The following is a 24,248-nucleotide window of genomic DNA, read 5'->3' on the forward strand; positions in this document are numbered from 1 at the left end:
TGCCCGTGGCTACACCTTAGAAATACAGATTTTTTGAGACAGAGTTTCACTATATATTTTGGGCTGGCCTAGAACTTGCTGTGTAGACCAAGCTGAGCTCAAACTCACAGAGATCCCTCACGAGTGCTCTGGTTAAAGGCATGCACAACCTCACCAGGTTTGGTGGTGATTTTTAAACCTAAGATTCTCATTCTCTTTTTTTCCTTTTAAAACCAAATGCTTATATCCCTGAACCTAAGATATTGAACAGAATCTCCTTACTCCAGGCTGTGAATGGGAGGATAGTTTAGCTGCTGTAAGCCCCTCCTGAGTCCTCACTGTCCATCACAGCAGTTTGATTCCACACACAGGGCAATGTTGTTTCTGTCTTTCCTCAGGAGCTCCTGGTACCATAGTCTAAGCATGGACTTTCAGAACCACTGTGGTCAACAGGCTCCCATGTCAGCTAAATCTTTCCAAAACCTTTTAAGCCTCTTTTTTCCTTTCTTTCTTTTTTTCCTTCTCTCTCTCTCTCTCTCTCTCTCTCTCTCTCTCTCTCTCTCTCTCTCTCTCTCTCTCTCTCTGTCTCTCTCTTTCTCTCTCTCTCTTCCTTTCTTTCTTTCTTCCTTCCTTCCTTCATTCCTTTCTTTCTTTTTGTTCTGTTATTCAAGACAGGGTTTCTCTATGTAGCTCTGGCTGTCCTGAAACTCACTCTGTAGACTAGGCTGGCCTTAAACTCATAGAGATCCACGTGCCTCTGTCTCCTGAGTGCTGGGATTAAAGGCGTGAGCTACTATCACCTGGCTGAAGCCTGTTATTTCTAGTAGCTTCTGGCTCCGTGTTGTCCGCGTATTTCCTTTTCTCATGTGCACTTTGCTTCTTTTTGCTGAGAAGCAGTGATGAAAGGCAAATGCATTTGTTCCACATAGCATTTGTCTGCAGAATTCACCAATCACAGTTCAGAATTCTGTTTCCAATCCTATTGACAAATCACAGTCCAGAATCCTATTTTTCCAATCCTATTGACCAATCACAGTCCAGAATCCTATGTTTCCAATTCTATTGACCAACCACAGTCCAGGATCCTGTTTCCAATCCTATTCACCAATCACAGTCCAGAATCCTATGTTTCCAATCTTATTCACCAATCACAGTCCAGAATCCTATGTTTCCAATCCTGTTGACCAATCACAGTCCAGAAACTACTTTTAGTTTTCACATTTTGAGAAATCTGTGGCAATGAAATTAGAGTGTTCTCTCACATTTTTCTGTCACTCAACTCAAACAATTAAGGACACAGTAAGTTCTTGTTGCATTTTTGTATTTATTCCATGAGCACCTATTTCTGGCCTCCTGACTAGGCCTAGGGATCTCAGTTACTAGAGAAATTTGAACAGAAGCCTGTGACTCAAACAATGGCTGCCTTGGCATAGCCTGCACTCCAGCTGGTGCTGGGTTTGCTGTCATTGTGAAAAAGAATTGTGTTTTTCCCTTCCCCTGAGCCAGAGCGACCAAAGCTCATGTTCCCCATTATATTTTCCTGATGTTAGGCTATAAATTTCCCCAGATGATAAACGGCTTCATTGAATGTTTACCCCCTCCTCCATTTCTCTGTAAGTTAAATGAAGAAAAATAGCCCAGAGAAAAAAGGACTCACACACAGAAAAAGCAACAGCTGTGCCTTGTGAGACCGTGTGCTTTGGAGCTGGAAGCATCGATCTTCAGTCACGCCTCAGCTCTGTTGCTTGATGATTCGTGTTCTTCACAGAGCTAAAGACACTGTGACCTGGCCAGGCCAGATCCCCTGCTATAGACCTGAGGCCGTTCCTTTCTCTGACATGGTAGCACTGTCTGAAGACAAGGTACTTATATGGATGCCTCTTACAGCACTTGTCACAGCAGTGACTTAGTACAAAGCCACTTCACCAAAATTGTATGATATATGTCAAAATGTTCTCTGTGGTTATTGCTGAATAGAGGGAGTGTACATAACTCTGGTTTCTTATTTTAGTTTGTGTGTACTTTCACCTTGAGTGTGTGTGTTTTGAAATGTAGTCATGTAGATTATAATGACAGTCCAGTTGATAATGAACTCTATAGGCGATGATGCTCCATGTGGAGATGTCTTGATCCATATCCATACTGTCTATCGTGTTCCCTCGATGGATAAATCATTTACCCATGCACTTCTCACCATGTGTCCCTCCTTAGGTCACCAAAGTGTGGTGTGTAAAACTTTTGCTTCCTTTGTTTTAAGCAGGTGCCTTGTGCACTAAGGCTATAGGGCCCTTTGTTTTGTTATGGGGCCCATCAGTCATTCATAGTCACTGACCATCTAAGTCAATTGGAACAACAGAAGCAGAATATCCGGAAAAAATGAAAGTGAGACTGTCTTCAGATGGGTGATCATTTTTAATTTCTGAGTGTTTATGCTTCAATTCATGAAATTAAACATGTTGGAGGTGTGCCCTGTGTTCTTTGGCTGCACCATGCATTTCAGAAGACATTGACTTAGGGCCAACATTGGCTTCTAGGAGCTCGAGTCAGGGTGGGAATACAAGTCTTACATATGCTAAAGCAATTTCTTAAAAGAAAATGTTTAATATAACAATCTAACTTTGTCACAAAACTGTACGTAGGCATTGACTGAGTGGTGCAAGCACTGAATGTTCCCAGGAAGATGGAGTGGACTGCCAGGGCTGCACAGAGGTAGGACCAAAGTAGAACCAGCAATGTGACTTAAAGTCTGTGTGGGCAGAGCTGGGTGTGTTGGCACATACCTGAGATCCTAGAACTTGGGGGACGATTGTAAAAGGACCAGGAGTTTAAAGCCAGTTTCAGGTACTTAAAGGGTCTGAGGCCAACCTGGGCTACAAAACACTGTTTCAATAAACAACTGAAAGAGCTCATGTGTTCAAACCCTAGAATGCTGTTCCTACCTCATTCCGTTAACCAAGGACATTTCCAGGCTAGGCCAGGTTAGGGCAGGGAAATAACCTGCATTTATTAGGAGGGACAAAGGGGACACGTTGGTGAGAGGCTTGGGAACAGGTGATCACAATTCACTGGGAACCATTTTTAGCAGTCCAGCTCAGTGTTTGTGATCCTGCTATCTAGGTTTTCACTACCTTTAAAAGAAAGCTTTTGCAATTTTTTCTTGCTGGTAACATTTTTCTAGTCATCATACTGATGACAAAATAAAACCATATTTCCATGCATGTTTAAATAGAAGAGTTATACTTCTATGGGTGGCCATAGACTTTCTAGTTTAATATAGAATTTTGCTAATGAATGGTAGTTGACGATCCAGCTGCCCATCGACAACTCTGTGTGGTAAAATAGAAGGGTCAAGACCTGGGTTCTGGATGACTTGGTTTACATTCCTGAACTTGTCACATATCAGCCCTGTGACTCTTTCAGCCTTCCTGCAAATAAGAACAGTAGTTCCCTTGCAGACATATTCATAATCCTTGTAAATTCTGTAAATCTATAGTGAATGAATTTCATTTGAGTTTAATTTTAAATACAAGCACTTCTATCTAAATATTATGTTCTGACTGGAGTGAATAGAAGGAATGGCTTTGAGTTTAAAATTTAGTACCAGCCTCTCACTGGCCCACATGACAACTCAGTGTTATATGTTTTGCCGTGAGGTGGCATTTCTAGAACAGGATCTGCCTTCTGCACTGCCTTCTTTAGAACCTGGTTTCTTAAGCATGAACAGAGCTAGCTTTCCCAGCAGGTGCCTAGTGTACTAAGCAGGCCCCAGGCAGTGGGGCCTGAGGGGCCTCTGTGGACAGATTGCTCCTCTTAGTGAGAAAGTCAGTTCAGTTGAGTAGGCTTTCTTTTCCTTTGAGCAGTTCCTGCTTCACTATAAATGCCTTAATCATGAAACAGGATCATTGAGAAGATCTACAATCAATAATTGAGACAGGATCATAATGATGGCTAGCGTTTACTGAGGGCTTAATATGTGCCAGAGACCAAGTTAAGACCTTTGTGTGTGTTTTCTCATTTACCTCAGAACATTCCTATGACATAGATATTATTATTATCCCCACTGTAAAAATCTGACTTGATATTCTGTACTCGGACCACCCTGAGAATATGAACTTTAGAATCTTCCTCTGAACCTCTGAAATCTAGAAGCCCTTATCATATATCACCAGCATTATTTTTTAAATAATTTGCCTAAAAATCTAAGGATGAAATCCTTATTCTAGAAAATAAAATATGTAACCTGCACCCTCCTTTTCTGTTTTTATTCTATATTTTATAGTCCTGACCATCTCCAGATCTTGGGAGGATTCAGACATGTGTCAAGCCAGCAGTATAAAGAGGACAAAACTAACAGGCATATGAAAACATTTTGTAAACATAACTTTAATACAGAACACAAAATCTCAGAAAAACGAATACACTTAGTTGTGAACAGTAGGGGTTTGTTTTTAAGAATATATCTTAGAACCCACTGGAGTGGCTCTTCCCAGACTGTGAGTCTTGATGAAGGTCAGCTGGTGTGGCTTACTTGGGGGCCAGGCTAAAGGGCTACTAGCGACTGTGGTGTGTTCTCAGTTGCCTGGAGGAAGCACAAAAGCCAAGCCCCACTGTATAAGCACGAACTCACTAACCGTTCAGCAGACACACAAGCTGGGTGTCAAGCCGGAGTTAAGGAAAGGGAAAGACAGGGGCTGGAGAGATGGCTCAGAGGTTGAAAAAGGAAAGGGAAAGACACACCACAAATGTTCTTGGTCTGAGACTTAAGAATGGTGTGTGTGTGTGTCTGTATCTGTGTACCCTTTATAGCACTGAAAAATGAGGTCAGAGTAATAATTTAATCTACTGTACCTACTTCTATATACATATTTATCAACCTGTCTACCTTACAAATACATTCTATATGTGCAATGTGGCATATATGCTATATGTACTAATATGTGTATATACATACAAACAAGACAAAGTAAGACATATATCTGTGTATAAAAATTATAAAGAAGAAAATGAGATGCCGTGTGGAAGCAGGACATCAGTTAAAAAAGCTAACTACATAAGCCTAGAATAAATGGGCAAGATTTTAGGGGCAGTCATGGAAAAACACCATAAATACTAATATTAAAATATTGTAGGGTCCAGGGAAGCAGCTGTTCTGGCGGCAGTATCAGCTAAACACGCTGGATTCTGGGCCTGTGTTCCAGTGCCTGAGGATCGCCTGGGAACTGCACAGAGCTTCCAATCCCGACAGGAGCCAAGCACCCCAGACTCCAGGTCTTTTCTCCCACCAACAAGACCAGGAAACCAGAGGAGCCAGGGAGACCAGGGGAGCAGCTGTTCCGGCTGCAGGATCAGGTACAACAGGATCCAGCATAGGGTCCAGGGGACCAGGTAGGAGGCTAAGCACCCCAGATTCCTGTTCTTCTTCTCCACCCACGGGACCAGCATTTGGACAAGGAATAGAAGAACCACCAGATTATTGGACTTGCTAGCACCCACCAAAAGGGAACTCTGGTCTGCAGACCAGTAAGGGGCTCTTTCTGCACTCACTAGAAGAAGAGATGGGAAAGAGACAATACAAAAACACACTCAGCAACAGAAAAACAAATATGCACCACCAGATTCTAGAGACTCCACACCAGCAAGACTCAAACATTCCAATGCGAACAAAGCTGAAGAGAATGAAAACCATTTTCATCAAAATGATAGAGGCCCTAAAAGAGGATGTAGGAAAATCCCTCAAAGAAATGGAAGAAAAAACAAACCAAATAATGCAAGAAATGGAAGAAAAAACAAAGCAAAAAATGCAAGAATTGGAAGAAAAACCAAACCAAAAAAGGCAGGAAATGGAAGAAGAAACAAAGCAAAAAATGCAAGAAATGGTAGAAAAAACAAAGCAAAAACTGAAAGAAATGGAAGAAGAAACTAACCAAAAAAGGCAGGAAATGGAAGAAGAAACAAAGCAAAAAATGCAAGAAATGGAACAAAAAGCAAACCAAAAAATGCAAGAAATGGAAGAAAGAACAAACCAAGAAATTCATAAAAGGCAACAAATGGACGAAAAGATAAACTGAAAATTGCAAGAAGCAATGCAAACACTGCAAGGGTTGAAAACTGAAATAGATACAATAAAAAAACACAATCTGAAGAAAGACAGGAAATAGAAAAGCTGGGCAAACAGTCAGGTACTATCAATGCAAGCATTACCAACAGAATAGAAGAGATGGAAGAGAGAATCCTAAGTGTTGAAGATACACTAGGAGAAATGGATTCATCAACCAAAGAAACCTTTAAGTCCAACAAATCCTTAACACAAAACATCCAGGAAATATGGGACACCATGAAAAGACCAAACCTAAGAATAATAGGTATAGAAGAGGGAAAAGAAAACCACCTTAAAGGGGCAAAAGACATATTCAACAAAATCATAGAAGAAAACTTTCCCAACCTTAAGAAAGACATGCCAATGAAGGTACAAGAAGCCTACAGAACACCAAATAGAGTGGACCACAAAAAATCCCCTCACCACATAATAATATAGAATAAAAAAGAATATTAAGAACAGCTAAGGAAAAAGGTCAAGTAACATATAAAGGCAGACCTATCAGAATTACACCTGATTTCTCCATGGAAACTCTGAAAGCCAGAAGGTCCTGGATAGATATTCTACCAACACTAAGAGACCATGGATGCCAGCCCAGACTACTATACCCAGCAAAGCTCTCAATCACTATAGATGGAGAAAACAAGATATTCCATGACAAAACTAGATTAAAGCAATACGTATCCACTAACCCAGCCCTACAGAAAATTTTGGAAGGAAAACTCCAACCCAAGGAAGCTAACTACAACCAGAAAAGCATACGCATTAGAGAATCCTTCTCTACCAACAGCCAAAAGAACAAAGGGGTGAAATTCCACACATAATTCCACCACCAACAACCACTGCAAATCGAAGAAGGATGAGCAATCAATGGTCATTAATATCCCTCAACATTAATGTCCTTAACTCACCCATAAAAAGACACAGGCTAGTAGAATGGATCGAAGACAGAACACTTCCTTCTGCTGCATACAAGAAACACACCTCACCCTCAAAGACAGACATTATTTGAGAGTTAAAAGTTGGGAAAAAAATTTTCAATCAAATGGACCCAAGAAACAAGCAGGCGTAGCAATCCTAATATCTAACAAACTAGACTTTAAAATAAAATCAATCAAAAGAGATGAAGGAGGTTATTACATACTCACCACAGGTGAAACCCACCAAGATGAAGTGTCTATCCTGAACTTCTATGCCCCAAATACGAAGGCATCCATTCATAAAAGAAACATTATTAGAACTTAAATCACATCTAAAGCCCCACACAGTTATAGTGGGAGATTTCAACACACCACTCTCACCATTAGACAGGAATACCAGACAGAACCTCAACAAAGAAGCAAAGGGTCTAATAGAAGTAATGACCCAACTGGGATTAACAGACATCTGTAGAACATTTCATCCACATAAAAAAGAATATACCTTCTTCTCACCACCACATGGAACCTTCTCAAAAATCGACCACATACTTGGCAACATATCAAACCTCAGCAGCTACAAAAAAATTTGGAATAACTCCATGCATCTTATCAGACCACCATGCTTTAAAATAAGAATTCAACAACAACACAAATTGCAGAAAACCTACAAACTCATGGAAATTGAATAATGTTCAACTGCACCATCCCTGGGTCAAAGAAGAAATAAAAAAAGAAATTAAAGACTTCCTCTAATTCAATGAGAATGAAGACACAACATACCCAAACCTATGGGACACTTTGAAAGCAGTACTACGGGGGAAGTTCATAGCACTAAGTGCCCACATGAAGAAACTGGAGAACAGTTATACTAGAGAATTAACAGCACAGCTGAAAGCTCTAGAACACAAAGAAGCAAACTCCCCCAGGAGGAGTAGACGCCAGGAAATAATCAAATTGAGGGCTGAAATCAATAAAGTAGAAACTAGGAAAACAATACAAAGAATCAATGCAACGAAGAGTTGGTTCTTTGGGAAAATCAACAAGATAGACAAACCTTTGTCCAAACTTACCAAACAGCAGAGGGTGAACATGCAAATTAACAAAATGAGAAATGAAAAGGGGGACATAACAACGGACTCTGATGAAATCCAGTGAAACATCAGGTCATACTTTGAAGACCTGTACTCCACAAAATTCGAAAATTTAAAGGAAATGGATGACTTCCTGGATAGCTATCACTTGTCAAAACTAAATCAAGAACAGATAAGCAATTTAAATAGACCTATAACCCCTATGGAAATAGAAGCAGTCATCAAAAGTCTTCCAACCAAAAAAAGTCCAGGTCCAAATGGCCTCAGTGCAGAATTCTACCAGAAATTCAAAGAATAGCTTATACCAATTCTTCTCAAAGTATTCCACACAATAGAAGCAGAAGGGTCTTTGCCAAACTCTTTCTATGAGGCTTCAATAACCTTGATCCCCAAAACACACAAAGACACAACTAAGAAAGAGAACTTCAGACCAATATCCCTCATGAACATTGATGCAAAAATACTCAATAAAATACTGGCAAATCGGATCCAAGAACACATCAAAACAATCATTCACCACGATCAAGTAGGTTTCATCCCAGGGATGCAGGGATGGTTCAACATATGAAAATCCATCAACATAATCCACCATATAAACAAGCTTAAAAACAAAAATCACATGATCATCTCACTAGATGCTAAAAAAGCCTTTGACAAAATCCAACACCCCTTCATGATAAAGGTCTTGGAGAGATCTGGGATAACAGGGACATACTTAAACATAATAAAAGCTATATACAGTAAACCAACAGCCAACATCAAACTAAATGGCCAGAAACTCAACGCAATTCCTCTAAAATCAGGAACAAAACAAGGCTGTCCACTCTCTCCTTACCTTTTCAACATGGTACTTGAAGTTCTAGCCATTGCCATACGACAACAAAGGGGGATCAATGGGATACAAATTGGGAAGGAAGAGGTCAAACTTTCACTGTTTGCAGATGATATGATAGTTTACATCAATGACCCAAAGAACTCTACCAGGGAACTCTTACAGCTGATTAACACCTTCAGCAAAGTGGCAGGCTACAAGATCAATTCAAGAAAATCAGTAGCCCTACTATATACAGATGATAAAAGGGCTGAAAAAGAAATCAGAGAAACATCACCCTTTACAATTGCCACAAACAACATAAAATACCTTGGGGTAACGCTAACCAAACAAGTGAAAGATCTGTATCGCAAGAACTTTGAATCTTTAAAGAAATAAATTAAAGAAGCCCTCAGAAAATGGAAAGATCTCCCATGTTCTTGGATAGGTGGGATCAATGTAGTAAAAATGGCAATCCTGCCAAAAGCAATCTACAGATTCAATGCAATCCCCATTAAAATCCCAGTACAATTCTTCACAGACCTTGAAAGAACAATAATCAATTTTGTATGGAAAAACAAAAGACGCAGGATAGCCAAAACAACCCTGTTCAACAAGGCAACGTCCGGAGGCATCACCATCCCTGACCTCAAGCTCTATTATAGAGCTATAGTCCTGAAAACAGCTTGGTATTGGCACAAAAATAGATAGGTAGACCTATGGAATCGATTTGAAAACCCGGGTATTAACCCACACACGTATGAACATCTGATCTTTGACAAAGAAGGTAAAAATATACAATGGAATAAAGAAAGCATCTTCAACAAATGGTGCTGGCATAACTGGAGGCTGACATGTAGAAGAATGCAGATTGATCCATGTTTATCGCCATGCACAAAACTTAAGTCCAAATGGATCAAAGACCTCAACATAAATCCAGCTACACTGAACCTCTTAGAAGAGAAAGTGGGTGGTACCCTTGAACGAATTAGTACAGGAGACAGCTTCCTGAACATAACACCAGTAGCACAGACAGTGAGATCAACAATTAATAAATGGGACCTCCTGAAACTGAGAAGCTTCTGTAAGGCAAAGGACACAGTCAGCAAGACAAAAAGGCAGCCCACAGAATGGGGAAAATATTCACTAACCCCACATCTGACAGAGGGTTGATCTCCAAAATTTACAAAGAACTCAAGAAGCAAGTCTCCAAAACAGCAAAGGACCCAATTAAAAAGTGGGCTGCAGAACTAAATAGAGAGTTTTCAATAGAGGAGTCTAAAATGGCTGAGAGGCACTTGAGAAAGTGCTCAACATCCTTAGCCATCCGGGAAATGCAAATCAAAACAACTCTGAGATACCATTTCACTCCTGTCAGAATGGCTAAAATCAAAAACACCAATGACAATTTATGCTGGAGAGGATGTGGTGAAAGGGGGACACTCCTCCATTGCTGGTGGGAATTCCAACTGGTTCAGCCACTTTGGAAATCAATATGGAGATTCCTCAGAAAAATGGGAATAAACCTACCAGAAGACCCAGCAATTCCACTCTTAGGCATATATCCAAAAGATGCCCATTCATACAACAAAGATGTCTGTTCCACTATGTTCATAGCACCATTATTTGTAATAGCCAGAACTTGGAAGCAACCTAGATGCCCCTCAACCGAAGAGTGGATAGAGAAAATGTGGTACATTTACACAGTGGAGTACTATTCAGCAGAAAAAAACAATGGAATCCTGAGATTTGCAGGCAAATGGATGACACTAGAAGAAACCATCCTGAGTGAGGTAACCCAGTCACAAAAAGAGAAACATGGCATGTACTCTCTCATATATGGATTTTAGACATAGATCTGAGGAGTGCCAGCCTACAATCCTATGGCCAGAGAGTCTGGGAAACAGAAACTTCATTTAGCGGCTGATTGAAGAAGAGGCAGACTCCCTCGGTTAAGTACTGAGCTGAACTCAAGAAAGCCAGTAACAGAGAGGGAGGACTGATGACCAAAGGGATTAAGACTGGGCTGGTTTAACCCCCAGAAACAGCTGACCTGACTAAGATTAACTCTTGAATCCCAGGCATCAGCCTGGGAATCCAGCATGGGACTGATCAAGACCCCCAAAATGTGAGTGTCAGTGAGGAGGCCTAGGTAATCTATTGAGCCTTGGACAGCAGATCAGTACCCATCCCAAGTATACACACGGTCTCTGGACTCCCATAGAACAATGTGAGGTGCACTCTCACCCTGAACTCTTGGGGAAGGGTCTAGGCCCTGCCCTGCATGAAATGATAGACTATGGACATCCCCATGGAGGGCCTCACCCTCCCTGGGGAAATGAGGGGACAATGGGGGGGCTTTGGGGGAGGGCACAGGAGGAGGGGAGGGAAAGGGACAGGGCCCTGGAACTGACTTGTTAAGCAACCTTGTTTCTTATCTAAATTTAAACTGAAAAATAAATTTAAAAAATGAACTGACTTCTGTAACTGTAAAAAAAATATTGAAGGGAAGAGAAAGAATGGTTAGGTCTATCATTTTGCATTGTGTGCATGCACACATCAGTGCAGGTGCCTGTGGAGAAAAGAGGTGTCATGTACTCCTGGAGCTGCAGCAGTTACAGGCTGTTGTGAGCTGCTTCATGTGGCAGTGGGAATGGAACTCAGGTCCTCTATAGAGCAGTGCATGCTCTTAACCACTGAGCATCTCTCCAGCTCCCTGCCCCATTCTTATTTCAGTTCTTTAACTGGGTCTAGAATGCCACTTTAATACAAGAGCTGCTTTACAAGAGAAAAACATGAAACTTTTACTTTCACATTTACCTGGGTATCGTTACAGGAGAGTAAATTTCCAAAGAAATGACTAGCGGATGCTATGTTTGTACCTTTTAGAGAAAACAAAACAATAAATGTGAGAATGAATTATCAGGACACATGGATAGCCTCGCTACCCTAGTAAACTCTAGAGTGTTAATAAGATGTACCAGGCAGGGGTGGGTGGGGTATAGGATCTAATGGAAAGAAGGGTTACTTTTGAAAAGTATTCATGTTTGTTGCAGTCCATATTAGTAGTCTTGTGGTGTAGGCTCTTTCCCAGCTTAGGTAGAGAAAAGACATCCCTCCAAGAAGAATGTATGTGATTTGCTACATGCAGGAAAACATGGGCCAGTGACCATTTCTGAAGTTGCAGTTCCTCAGGGGATTTCAGCTTGAAATAATCAACCTTCTTGTTTGGGATATTTTGGAATGACATGTCTTTAACTCCTTCAATATCTCAGGGACAAGATGAACTGAAATTTGATGGTGTTTAGACACTAGGAACTTGGAAAAGTGTTATGGACAGGGAAAACAAAGAGCGAAGTAGAGTGAATTCAAAAAAGTTAAAAATGTGCATAAGTCTGTGGGCCTAGGGACCTTGGAGTAGTCGTGGTGGCATTGGTCAGGAGGATGGCTTGGGAGAGGCAGTTGGCAAGTATCAATCAGCAAGCATCAGACTGATCTGGTCTGCAAGACAATTGCACTTTAGGGGTATATTGAGACACAGCATTTATTACCATGGATTGGTTTCTAATATCTTTAAACTCTTAAATTCTATAGTCCTTTGACTTTACTGTGATTTATAGTTGAGACAGTATTAACAAAATGTTTCCCAAAAGATATTGGTAGAAAGAACAAGTCTCCAATGTCAAGGACCAAACACGATTTGCCAGGTAAGTGTTCCTGGTGGCCATAGTGTTGTTTCTGTTTTTTACTTTAAAAATTATTTTTCTTCTTTTTTAAATGTAAGAGCCCATAGACTAGTCATCATTCTCCAGTGACCCCCATCACCCCTCTTGTCTTAGGTACACCCACTTCACACTTTCTCATTACATCCAGTCATGAAAGATGCCTGGTATTTTGAAGCCTGCTCTCCAACTTAGGGATGAGGAATTAGTGATGGGAAATGGGAAATCCTTAGAATCGAAAAAAGCCAGAGGGAAATAAAAGTTATTTAATCAAGGTTAAATGACACTTGACAGAAATACCAAGAAGAGTTATGGTCCAGGAATCTGAGAATCAAAATTGTTTTAACATTTGTTGTTCTTTTAAAGCTGGACTAGGTGCTGGCCAAGCCACCAATGGCAGAAACGGTGTCTATCCTGCGTTCTGAACACTGGCTCTGAGAGTCTCCATGCTGCGTTCTGCAGTAGTGAAGAAAGGATGTTTAAGTTCTTCAGTTTCCAAAAAAATTAAAATAGAAAGCTCAAAGGGATGGGAAGGGAAAAAGGAACAAAAGAGTAAAGCTCCATCACCCTTCCAATGATAAAAGTTTTTCTCTAGAAAACCCAAATGAAACAGATTTTTGTTTCATTTCGGTGGAGACCCAGTCTTACTATGTAGCTCCAAGTGACCTGGAACTCCATATGTAGACCAAACTGGCCTCACATTCACAGATATTCATCTGCCTCTATTTCCCCAGTGTTGAGATTAAAGATGTGAGCCCACACACTCAGCCAAATGGTTTTGTACATTACCAGAAATGGAAGCAATGAGGAAGTTTAAATTCTGTGCTTCAGAAACAATATTTTTTCATTAACTACTCTCTATCCCTCCTGACAGGTTTTCTTTTCTTTTTTCTTTTTCTATTTTTTAAAATTTATTGTGTATACAGTGTACTGTGTGCATGTATCCCTGAAGGCCAGAAGAGGGCACAGATCTCATTATAGATGGCTGTGAACCACCAGCGATTGCTGGGAGCTGAACTCAGGACCTCTGGAAAAGCAGTCAGTGCTCTTAACCTCTGAGCCACCTCTCCAGCCCCTGACATGTTTTCTTTTGTTGACTACCGTCCTGCAGGAATGACTTGCTGATGGTCTGCCGACAATTGAATATGGAAGAGTCAGTGGCTGAGATCATGAACCAGCTGGGCACAGATGAAAACGGGAGAATTTCCTTTCAGGACTTCACAAGGTGCCATATGCAGCTTGTTCCAGAAATCAGGAAGGAGGAAGTAGACCTTTCCCTGACATCAGACAAGTCCTGTAAAAAGAAACCGAGGGATAGAATCACCTCTTGGCCCACGAGCAGCGACAACAGTTTGGGTAGGTATAACCAAGTGTCAGTGTGATCATGTTCCTCTGCCCCTGCTGTATTATGTCCAAGTGGCCTCCCCAGCCCCCTACCCCACTCACATGGGACTTCCCTCCTGGCCACAGTTTCTCTACAATGGCCTCGTGCTTCCTGGTTCTTTGTTTTGTTTTGTTTTGTTCAATTCTCACATTTTCCAACTATAATGATGCTTTTAAATACCTCTGGAGAGCCAAGGGTAGTGCCTAAGGTCTGCAATCCCAGCACTTGTGAAGCAGAATCAGGAGGATTATGAGTTTGAGCCCAGTCTGGGTGACACAGTAAGACCATGTGGGGGGTTGCTGGTGCCGAGAATCTACAGTGCAAAAGTTTGGGAAGGACTGTCGGCATCAGTAGACCCAGGAACTGCTGACAGCTTCATTGCTTAGTGAAAGTTGTTTAAATCTATTTATTTTTTTCTATAGATATTTTTCCCTTTCAGGAATGTTATAATTTCTTCTGGTATACGACAAGCAATTAAACAGTTCTTAATGGTTTTGATAATTACTGAGCATGGCTGATAAAAAATATGATTTTTGCATATATTTTAGAGTACTCAACTGTATTTTTTAAATGTTTGAAATTTTACACAACTAAAAAGAAAAGAGGCATCTTAAAAAGCAAATGGAGATCCAGGTGGTATTGGTTCACACCTTTAATGCTAGCACTCAGGAGGGAGAGGCAAATAGATCTCTGTGAGTTTGGGGCTAGCCTGGTCTACACAATGGGTTCCAGGACAGCCACAGCTAAACAGAGAAACCCTGTCTCCAAGCACACAAATGTAGATGGAACAAAGGTACAGAGAAAAACACCTAAATTTTCTACTTATACTTTGTTTTAGAACAGGTTGGCCTTGAACTAACAGAGATCTCCTTGAAAGCTTCAGTTAAGGGCCACCATGCCTGGCCCTTTCTGGAATTTCTTTCTTTACCGAGAAACTGCCTCCTAGATCTTCTCAGTTTCATGCTTTGACACACATAGCGAGTTACAAGAAAGTGCAGTTCATGTGGCTTCCCCATGGTTTGTTTCCGTTAACATGGGACACTGTGTGGTGCCCTGTCACACAGAGCGTTGGGGAACAGAGAGCCAGACTGCTGTGCCTGGCAGTGCATCTTGGTACTTTTGCTTTTGTCAACTTGGCCCAAGCTAGTTATCTAGGAATAGAAACCTCAGTTGAGAGAAGTGCCTCGATCAGATTGCCTGTGGACATGTCTATGGGGAGTTTTCTTGATGAATGACTGATGGGGGAGAGGGCAGCTCACTGGGAGCAGTGCTGCCCTTGGGCGTCAGGTCCTGGACTGTATAAAAAAGCAAAACCAGCAAGCCATGGGGAAACAAGGCGATAAGCGGTATTCCTTCAGTCCCTGCCTCCTGGTCCTGTCCTGAGTCCCCTGCTGTGATTTTCTTTCATGATGTACTATATGTAAGCTGTAAGATAAAATAAGCCCTTTCCTCCCCAAATTGCTTGTGGTCATAGTCTTTATCACAGCAATAGAAAACAAACTAGGGCACAGTGGAATCATTAGCGTGTTATTATTGAGTCACTGAAGCAATAAAAATGTCAATTTACTGCTAGGTCTTACTACCATAATGGATTACACTGTAGTGCCAAAGGCGGTTGCAGTAATACATGTGCTCTCAGAAAAATTTGTGGAAATATTTTATTTTGAAATATTTTTTCTTAACATTAAAGTAATATATACTCATTATAGAAAATGAGGTGGGCAAAGTAGACAGAAGAAAATAAGAATCCATCTTAATCTCACCATGTAGGAATAATAAGCACTGATACAATACATATGCTGGATTCTGAAGTGTTACTTGGTTTCTGTCTCTCTGATCTCTGTCTCTCTCATTGTCTCTTATACTATCTTCTCTATGTCTCTCTCTCTGTGTGATTCATTCATTTATTTATTTTGCCTTCCTTCCTTCCTTCTTTCCTTCCTTCCTTCTTTCCTTCCTTCCTCCCATTTATTTGGAGGACTGAACCCAAAGCTTTGGTTTGGTGTCTTAAAGTTTTTTTCTTTCATTTCATCATACTTTTATATAGCATTTGAAGACATGATTTGCAATGACATAAAAGACACTAAATAGTATTAAATGAAGGAATGTAGTGATTTCATTCTGCCTAGCTTACTTTTCCATTTTTTTCTTCCAGAACATAGATTTCTTGTATAAATACATAAACACATACTCTGCATGTATGTGGGGGAGGATGAGGTTTACGGAAGCTATGAAACATTCCAATAATCAAATGTTACAAAGTCTAAAGCAATGGAAAAGTTTGTTTTCCATCTGAATATGGAGTGTCAATGTCTTTTGTTTTGTTCTATTTTCTGAGACGGGGTCTCACTGTGTAGCCCTGATTGGCCTGGAACTCAGTAGCCTTAAACATTTAGTGCCCACCCCTGACTCTGCCTGCCCAGTGCTGGGGTTATGAGTGTGTGCCACCACAGGAGGCTAACATAACAATCTGTGTGTAGTCGAAGCTTCTGCAAATTCTGAAAGGGAAATTTGAAAGAATTTGACAGTAGTATCACATTGGTTTTATCATCTCACTAGATTGGCTCAACCAAAGAAAATGCTGAAATATAATTTTCTTTAAGTCCTTTGGTATAAATTGATGTCATTGAAAGAGAAGAGGTAATCAAAAAGAGATGAATCATAACACATCAAGAATTGAGAAAGAAGCAGTACCTGTGAAACCCCCTACCAGTTTATTCTGGTCATTGATGCTTCAGAGTCTGAGTGTGAATCTTTTTTGTCACTTGTGATGCCAACATAATGCTCTACAAATCATCGCTTAAACTCTCCATGTGGCTTCTCAAGTGTAAAATGGGGGCAGGGTGCAATTAGTATTTGCAGGGACAGGAGTTAGTACACATGAGGCAATGGCTGGCTCCTACTGAGAACTGAATGCAAGCATATTAGACCATTGGGTGTTACTTTTGGTGAAATACTGAGACAAGATAACTTTTAAAGAAAAGAAAGCTTATTTAGTTCAAAGATCTAATGGTTCGAGTACCTGCATCATGTTCTTTTCCCATGGCTTTCATTTGGTATCATGGTTCAAAACATGTATAATTTAGTGCCAGTGCTTTGTGTATATGTAGGCATGGAGTCTAGGATAAGATAAAAGTCATATGTATTCCTGCATCACTCATAGACATCCCAACCTTAATGCAATAAAAACTTACCTGATTCCTTTCCACATGTCCTTCCACTCTGACCTTCCTGCTATTCTCCCAATAGCAAGTTCAGCCAGCCTCCTCTGGCCTAAAACCATGTTTTCTGCAACCTTCATGCCCACTAACTGCATATCGAAAAGCCTCATCTGACATTAGAGGATGACTCTGCTTGAACATGTAGTTACCAATGTCCTAGAATCCAATAAAGCTTCTATTAGACTGCTAATGAACTTTCCTGTCTTTCATGCTCCAACACTCCATCCAGCACAGGGACAGTTCATAGTGGTGGTCAAGTAGATAGTATCTAGAACCTTTTAGGAGACAAAGCTCTGTGTGTGCTTTTGATAGACTTACTAGAACATTGAATGTGGCTAGAACCATGCCACGACTTGGAGTCCTGGATTGGATGACAAGGATAAAGCAATATGAGCCCTATAGTGCTCATCTCTCTCTGCTTCTTGCCTGCAAAGACAGTGTGATCAGCAGCCTCAAGTTCCTGCCACACCTTCCTGCCATGGTGGGCTGCAACCCAAAATTATGGCTCAAAAATAAACCCCGCCTTCCTTAATTTATTATTTTTCCAGGTACTTTGTGACAATAATAAGAAACACAGCTAACACAGGCACTTAGGACAGTCCCAGGCATGTGGGAGATGCTTGATGCGGAGATATCACAGGAAGGAAGGACTGTGGACTGCAGTGTGGGCATGCTCCTTCAGGGATATGCAGAAGTGCAGTGTAGAGTTTCAGACACTAACGTACTCACAGTTTAACTATAGAGAAAAAGAAGAGCATGAGAAATCAAAGGACAGGACTGGGGATCGAACCCACGACCCTACACATTCTGGGCAAGTACTCTACCACTGGGCTACATCAATCTTAGCAATAATGCTTAGATTATAGAAAGTGAGACGCTGCACTTATACGGTCTAAAATCAGAGGTGAAAAATACCATGAATATGAATCTTAAGAAAACATAGGGGTTTTACCTGTGGCTATAAAGACAGAGAAAAATAGGAAGAACGTTGGGCTGTCATGAGAAAAGCCTCAGAAAAGCTCTGCTTTCATGATTAACTGTCAGCCAAAGTTTATTGTTGGCTCTGACATTTCACAGCACATCCACGGCAGGGAGTCGAGTTGGCAGAAAAAGAACTGTCAAAACATTACATGCTCAACTTGGAAGAGGAATTTCAATAGATTCATTTATCCCAAGTGTTCTCCAAGGAATGGTGATTTCAAGGGATAATCATAAATATTATGAGAAGAAAGAATTCCTTTGTCAAGGATTTTGAAAAGTTTGGGTTAAAGCAAATTAATAGTTTTCTTTCCTGTAAGATATTTCAGAGCCTTTAATGTGCTAATGCTTCTTGGGGCTCTCTTGGAGAGGAATAAAATACATCACCATTCCCTAGCTTAATTGACCATAGATTTTTTTACTCACAGAACATTCTCTGCTCAAATATACTTGGGGGGGGGGAATTAAGATACCATAACAACTAGGAATTAATGAATTTTCATATCCATTTAATGTCATATTTAAAATAATATTTTAGAATATTTTTGACTAACAGATATCAGCTGTATAGTTTGATAGTTATATCAACAACAATAACAAATGGTTAAAATTATTAATATTATTATGCAATCAGATGACTTTTAGGCAATTGACTTGAAAGATACTAGGTTACCACTGAAATTCTATTGGATTCAGGGGTGGTGCCTAATTATTCTGATACATTTACGTGTGTGTGTGTGTGTGTGTGTGTGTGTGTGTGTGTGTGTGTGTATGTGTGTGTGTGTGTACGTATATACATATGTACAGATACATATATACACACACACTCTGAACTTAGAGGATCAATATGTGTATTATAGGATAGTTGAAAAGATTTAGTAAGCTAGCACCTGTAAAGATTCTATGCACTCCCACCAGCAATAGAGGAGTTTTCCCCCTTTCTCCATATCCCCTCCAGCATAGATTGTCACTGGTATTATTGATTTTAGCCATTCTGACAGGAGTGAGATGGTATCTCAAAGTTGTTTTGATTTGCATTTCCCTGATAGCTAAGGCTGTTGAGCACTTTCTTAAGTGTCTTTCAGCCATTTTAGATTCCTCTATTGAGAATTCTCTATTTAGTTCTGTATCCCACTTTTTAATTGGATCCTTTGGTGTTTTGGGGACTAGCTTCTTGAGTTCTTTGTATATTTTCGAAATTAGCCCTCTGTAAGATGTGGGGCTGGTGAATATCTTTTCCCATTCTGTGGGCTGCTGTTTTGTCTTGTTGATTATGTAGTTGCCTTACAGAAGCTTCTCAGTTTCAGGAGGTCATATTTATTAATTGTAGATCACAGTGTCTGCACTACTGGTGTTATGTTCAGGAAGCAGTCTCCTGTACCAATTCATTCAAGAGTACCTCCCACTTTCTCTTCTAAGAGGTTCAGTGTGGCTGAATTTTTGATGAGATCTTTGATCCATTTGGCCTTAAGTTTTGTGCATGGTGATAGATCTAGATCTATCTGCAGTTATGCCAGCACCATTTGTTGAAGATGCTTTCTTTTTTCCATTGTATATTTTTAGCTTCCTTGTCAAAAATCAGGTGTTCATAGGTGTGTGAGTTAATATCAGGGTTTTCAATTTTATTCCATTGGTCTACCTGTCTATTTTTATGCCAATACCAAGCTGTTTTCAGGACTATAGCTCTATAACAGAGCTTGCAGTCAGGGATGGTGATGCCTCCAGAAGTTCCTTTTATTGTACAGGGTTGTTGTGGCTATCCTGGGTCTTTTGTTTTTCCATATAAAGTTGATTTTTTTCAAGTTCTGTGAAGAATTGTGCCAGTATTTTGATGGGGTTTGCATTGAATCTATAGACTGCTTTTGGCAAGATTGCCATTTTTACTATGTTGATCCTACCTATCCAAAAGCATAGGAGATCTTTCCATTTTCTGGTATCTTCTTTAATTTCTTTCTTTAAAGACTCAAAGTTTTTGTTATACAGGTCTTTCACTTATTTTGTTGGTGTTATCCCAAGGTATTTAATGTTGCTTGTGGTAATTGTAAAAGGTAATGTTTTTCTGATTTCTTTCACAGCCCATTTATTGTCTGTTATATAGTAAGGCTGCTGATTTTTAAAAAATTAATCTTATATCCTGCCACTTTGTTGAAGGTGTTGATTAGCTGTAGGAGTTCCCTGGTAGAGTTTTTCAGGTCACTTATGTAAACTATCATATCATCTGCAAATAGTGAAAGCTTGGCTTCTTCTTTTCCAATTTGTATCCCCTTGATCTCCTTTTGTTGTCTTATTGCCCTAGCTAGAACTTCAAGTACAATATTGAAGCGATATGGAGAGAGTGGACAGCCTTGTCTTGTTCTTGATTTTAGAGAAATCTCATTGAGTTTCTCTCCATTAGTTTGATGTTGGTTGTCAGTTTGCTGTATATTGCTTTTATTAGGTTTAGGTATGTTCCTCTTATCTCTCATCTCTCCAGGACTTTAATCATCTTCTCTAGGGAGCAGGAAGGGGATGGGATAGGGGGTTGGTAGGGGGGGCAGGGGAGGAGGGGAGGGAGAGGGAAATGGGATTGATGTATAACACAAGCTAGTTTCTAATTTAAATTTATAACAAAAAGATCCTATGCAGTGCTTACTCACACTAGGCTTTCACTAAGTGAGGTTTCTTACACGATCATCACTGTTCTCCCAAGTTACTAACAAGCCCCTCCTTTTGTAAAAGAGGAAAAGGTTCTATGCCAGGAGGAAAGGTACAAAGAACACTGACAAGTTGCCTTTGACACAGATGAATCTTTTGGTTCCTGGCAACCTTATTTTTTTAGACAAGAGTCTCATGTAGCACAGGCTGTCCTTGAGCTCACCAAGTAGCCAAGGGTTACCTCTTGATCCTCCTACTTGGTATAATATTCTGCCTGTGAGTATCAGTATAAGTATGTGCCACCATGCCCAGTTCCCAGCAATTTTAACATAAGACTTTGAATAACCAAGATGCAAATTAGAATGAGTACTGTTGTCTGGGGCCACTCCGTGAAATTACAGGTACATGGTCCCCAGGCTTTTCAGGATGGATTTGAGAGCAACTTATGTTAGCTCAAGCTCATTTTATTTGACTGCAAAGGGATGAGTAGTCAGCTATGTGAAACAGCTGTGGGTTTTCTGCCTAGATTTCCTTCTTCCCGGTGTACAGTTAAAGGCTGCAGATCCCTCTGGGGAAGGATAGAAGAAAGGTTAACAGTAAAAAATCTTAGGTTTTCTTAGTAAGGTCCCTCAGAGGAACCCCTTCATTCAGGAGTTGTGGGTCTACGAACTGGCTCAAGTCTGGAAATTGATTCACAGGCTAAGATACTTATCGTTACAATTCAGTGTAGCCCTTAAAAAATATTTACAAATGTGTCTGCTTACACAAATCAAACAAGAACTTAGGAGGCTTCTTCTCTATCTCATCATGAGTGAGTAACCAACCAAAGGTTCACACAAGTGCTGCCAACATAACAATGTCTTGTCTGTGCTGCCTACATGTAGCGGTAACCACTCGTGTCTTGCCTTCGGCTGGTCAGTGCTACCACCTGGCCCCTGCTATCTGGGGTCCGATTAAACCCCCTGTATCTAACACATCCAATTGAGCAGCAGCATCTCCAGCCCTAAGATCTGGCACACGGAAAAGGGCAAGGACAAAGCACTTCACAAGAGTTAGGGCTTCCCTTGCCATTTTCTGTCGTAAGGTGTTAGTGAAAGCCATGTCTTCTGGGCCCTTCCTGTTATGGAGGAGTCAGTTTTGTTCAGCATGCCCACTTTAGCATTGCAGTTTTCCTGAGCATCTCCACCTTCTTTTCAGTAGGCTGTTTAATGGCAAATGCTTCAGCCAACCAACCAAACTGTTGATACTTAAGTATGAGATTCTGTATTAAACCTAGAATTTTCATTGACTGTGCCAGCATCAATAAACTCTGTCTGATCTAGTTTTATGTACCTTCCCCCATTATCTCACATCCTTAAAATATCCCCACACATATTACCCAGACTTTTTTTTTCATTTTTGAGACAGGGTTTCTCTGTAGCTTTGGAGCCTGTCCTGGAACTTGCTCTGTAGACCAGGCTGGCCTCAAACTCACAGAGATCCACCTTTCTCTGCCTCCCTCCTGAGTGCTGGGATTAAAGGCATGCACCACCACTGCCCGGCTTTTTTTCTTTTTTGATTTCTTTATTTTTATTTTATGTGTATTGGTGTTTTACCTGCCTGTATGTCTCTTAGAACTGGAGTTACAGACAGTTGTGAGCCACCATGTGGGTGCTGGGAATTGAACCCAGATCCTCTGTAAGATCACTCAGTGTTCTTAACCACTGAGATATCTCTCTGGCCCTGTGGATTGCACTTTCTATCTCCTCTCTAGGAGTCTGTTTTGCTTAAGTGTGGCCATAGGTCTAGAGGCAGCTATTCATAGGTACTGGAGACATAAATATTGCCCTACCTGGCATATCCTTCAGGGAAAGTCACTGCTGGTTAGTCAGATAATGAAGGATTAATTTCCTCTGCAAAGATGGAGAGTACACTATTCCATGGGGGTGGGGGTGGTGATGCATCCTCTCCTAAGGATGGAAAGATAATTCCTCAGGTTAGACAAACCTTCAGAAGATGAAGGTTCCAAGTCCTCAGCTTCAGTAAAGTCCTTTCACACATCTCTACCGTAAATTACAAGTTCTCACTCCTTACCAACTAGCTCTTACCTTAACCACCAACACTCTGGCTTGGATTTGTGTGTGTGTGTGTGTGTGTGTGTGTGTGTGTGTGTGTTCACACGCGCCCGTGCGCACCTTAAATTTTTGCTGTGAGTCAGCCAATCTTATCAGCTTGAGTTCAATTTGCCACAGCTTGAGTTCTATGGATGCCTAGAAATCTTGCTGATGAGAAGATGCTCTTCCTGAGTACACTCAGAAAAAGACTTTATGCCACTCTGGAGCTGGTTAGCATTTTCATTGAGTTCATACTTTTCTTTAAGATTTATTTATTTATTCTGTATACAGTGTTTTGTCCGCATGTATGCCCACAGGCCAGAAAAGGGCACCAGATCTCATTACAGTTGGTTGTGTGCCATCATGTAGTGGCTGGGAATTGAACTCAGGACCTCTAGAAGACCAGCTAGTGTTCTTAACCACTGAACCATCTCTCCAGTGATGGGGGATGTCCTTCTGTATATGAGTTTCCCTCGATTGATGAATAAAACACTGGCGGATAGAGGCAGGAAGATAGACAGGGTGAGGAGACAAAGAGAATTCCAGGAAAGGTAGGCAGAGGGGGCCCACCAAAAAGAATCTCCATGTAGCCACCAAAGGAGCTAACTCATTCTTTGGTAAGCCAAGACCATGTAGAAATACTTAGATTTATAGGAATGGGTTAATAATTAAGACAGAGCTAGCCAATAAGAAGCCCTAGTCATCAGCCAACAGTTTTATAATTAATATAGCATCCATGTGCTTATTTGGGACTCAAGGGCAGCAGGACCAGGTGGGACAAGAAAACCTACAGCAACACTCATACTTTTAATTTGCCATTTTATCCAGAGGTTCTCGAAACAACCACCCAGCTTGTCAGTTCTCCTATTTCTTTTTTCACAAATTCTCAAAAGTTTTATATACAGAGTCACTAAATTTCTTGTTCCCCACAATAAGCTCTTCAAACATTTCTAACAACTGGCTTTCAGTGGTCTCCATGATGCCAGCGGAATCTTCAGTTAACTGTAGGTGTCATCAAATCTCCTGTTCAGATTTGGTGGGTCTTCCCATCTAGAAGGATCCAACAAAGAAAATCCCAAATAGATGTGCCCAGCTGCTTCTAGATGTAGTCAAGCTGGCAACCCAAATTAGCCATCACCAAACCCTAGCAAATATCCATCTAGTCTTGACACCATTTTCCAGACAAATGTTACTCTTACATCCATTCTAATTTTTTGTCTGTGTTCATGAATTATTTTCTAATTCTTAAAACAGGTTAAGACAAGAAGGAATTTTTCATTCTAATTGGACTGGCCTAGAATGTAAAGTTATGGCTACA

General features: G+C 40.6%; 1 protein-coding gene across 2 annotated transcripts in view; it reads left to right on the forward strand.

Moving 5' to 3' along the window:
* The window catches only part of Mcc (MCC regulator of WNT signaling pathway), a 389,841-nt gene that overhangs the window by 42,064 nt on the left and 323,529 nt on the right, over window positions 1-24,248 (forward strand). For both annotated transcript variants that reach the window (XM_040741852.1, XM_040741851.1), the window contains exon 2: window positions 13,732-13,976. In XM_040741852.1, the coding sequence (XP_040597786.1) occupies window positions 13,732-13,976 (245 nt within the window). The remainder of the gene's footprint in view (window positions 1-13,731; window positions 13,977-24,248) is intronic.

The sequence above is a fragment of the Mesocricetus auratus genome, unplaced genomic scaffold (genome assembly GCF_017639785.1).
Source record: "Mesocricetus auratus isolate SY011 unplaced genomic scaffold, BCM_Maur_2.0 Super-Scaffold_6730, whole genome shotgun sequence".
In the NCBI taxonomy this organism is placed as follows: domain Eukaryota; kingdom Metazoa; phylum Chordata; class Mammalia; order Rodentia; family Cricetidae; genus Mesocricetus; species Mesocricetus auratus.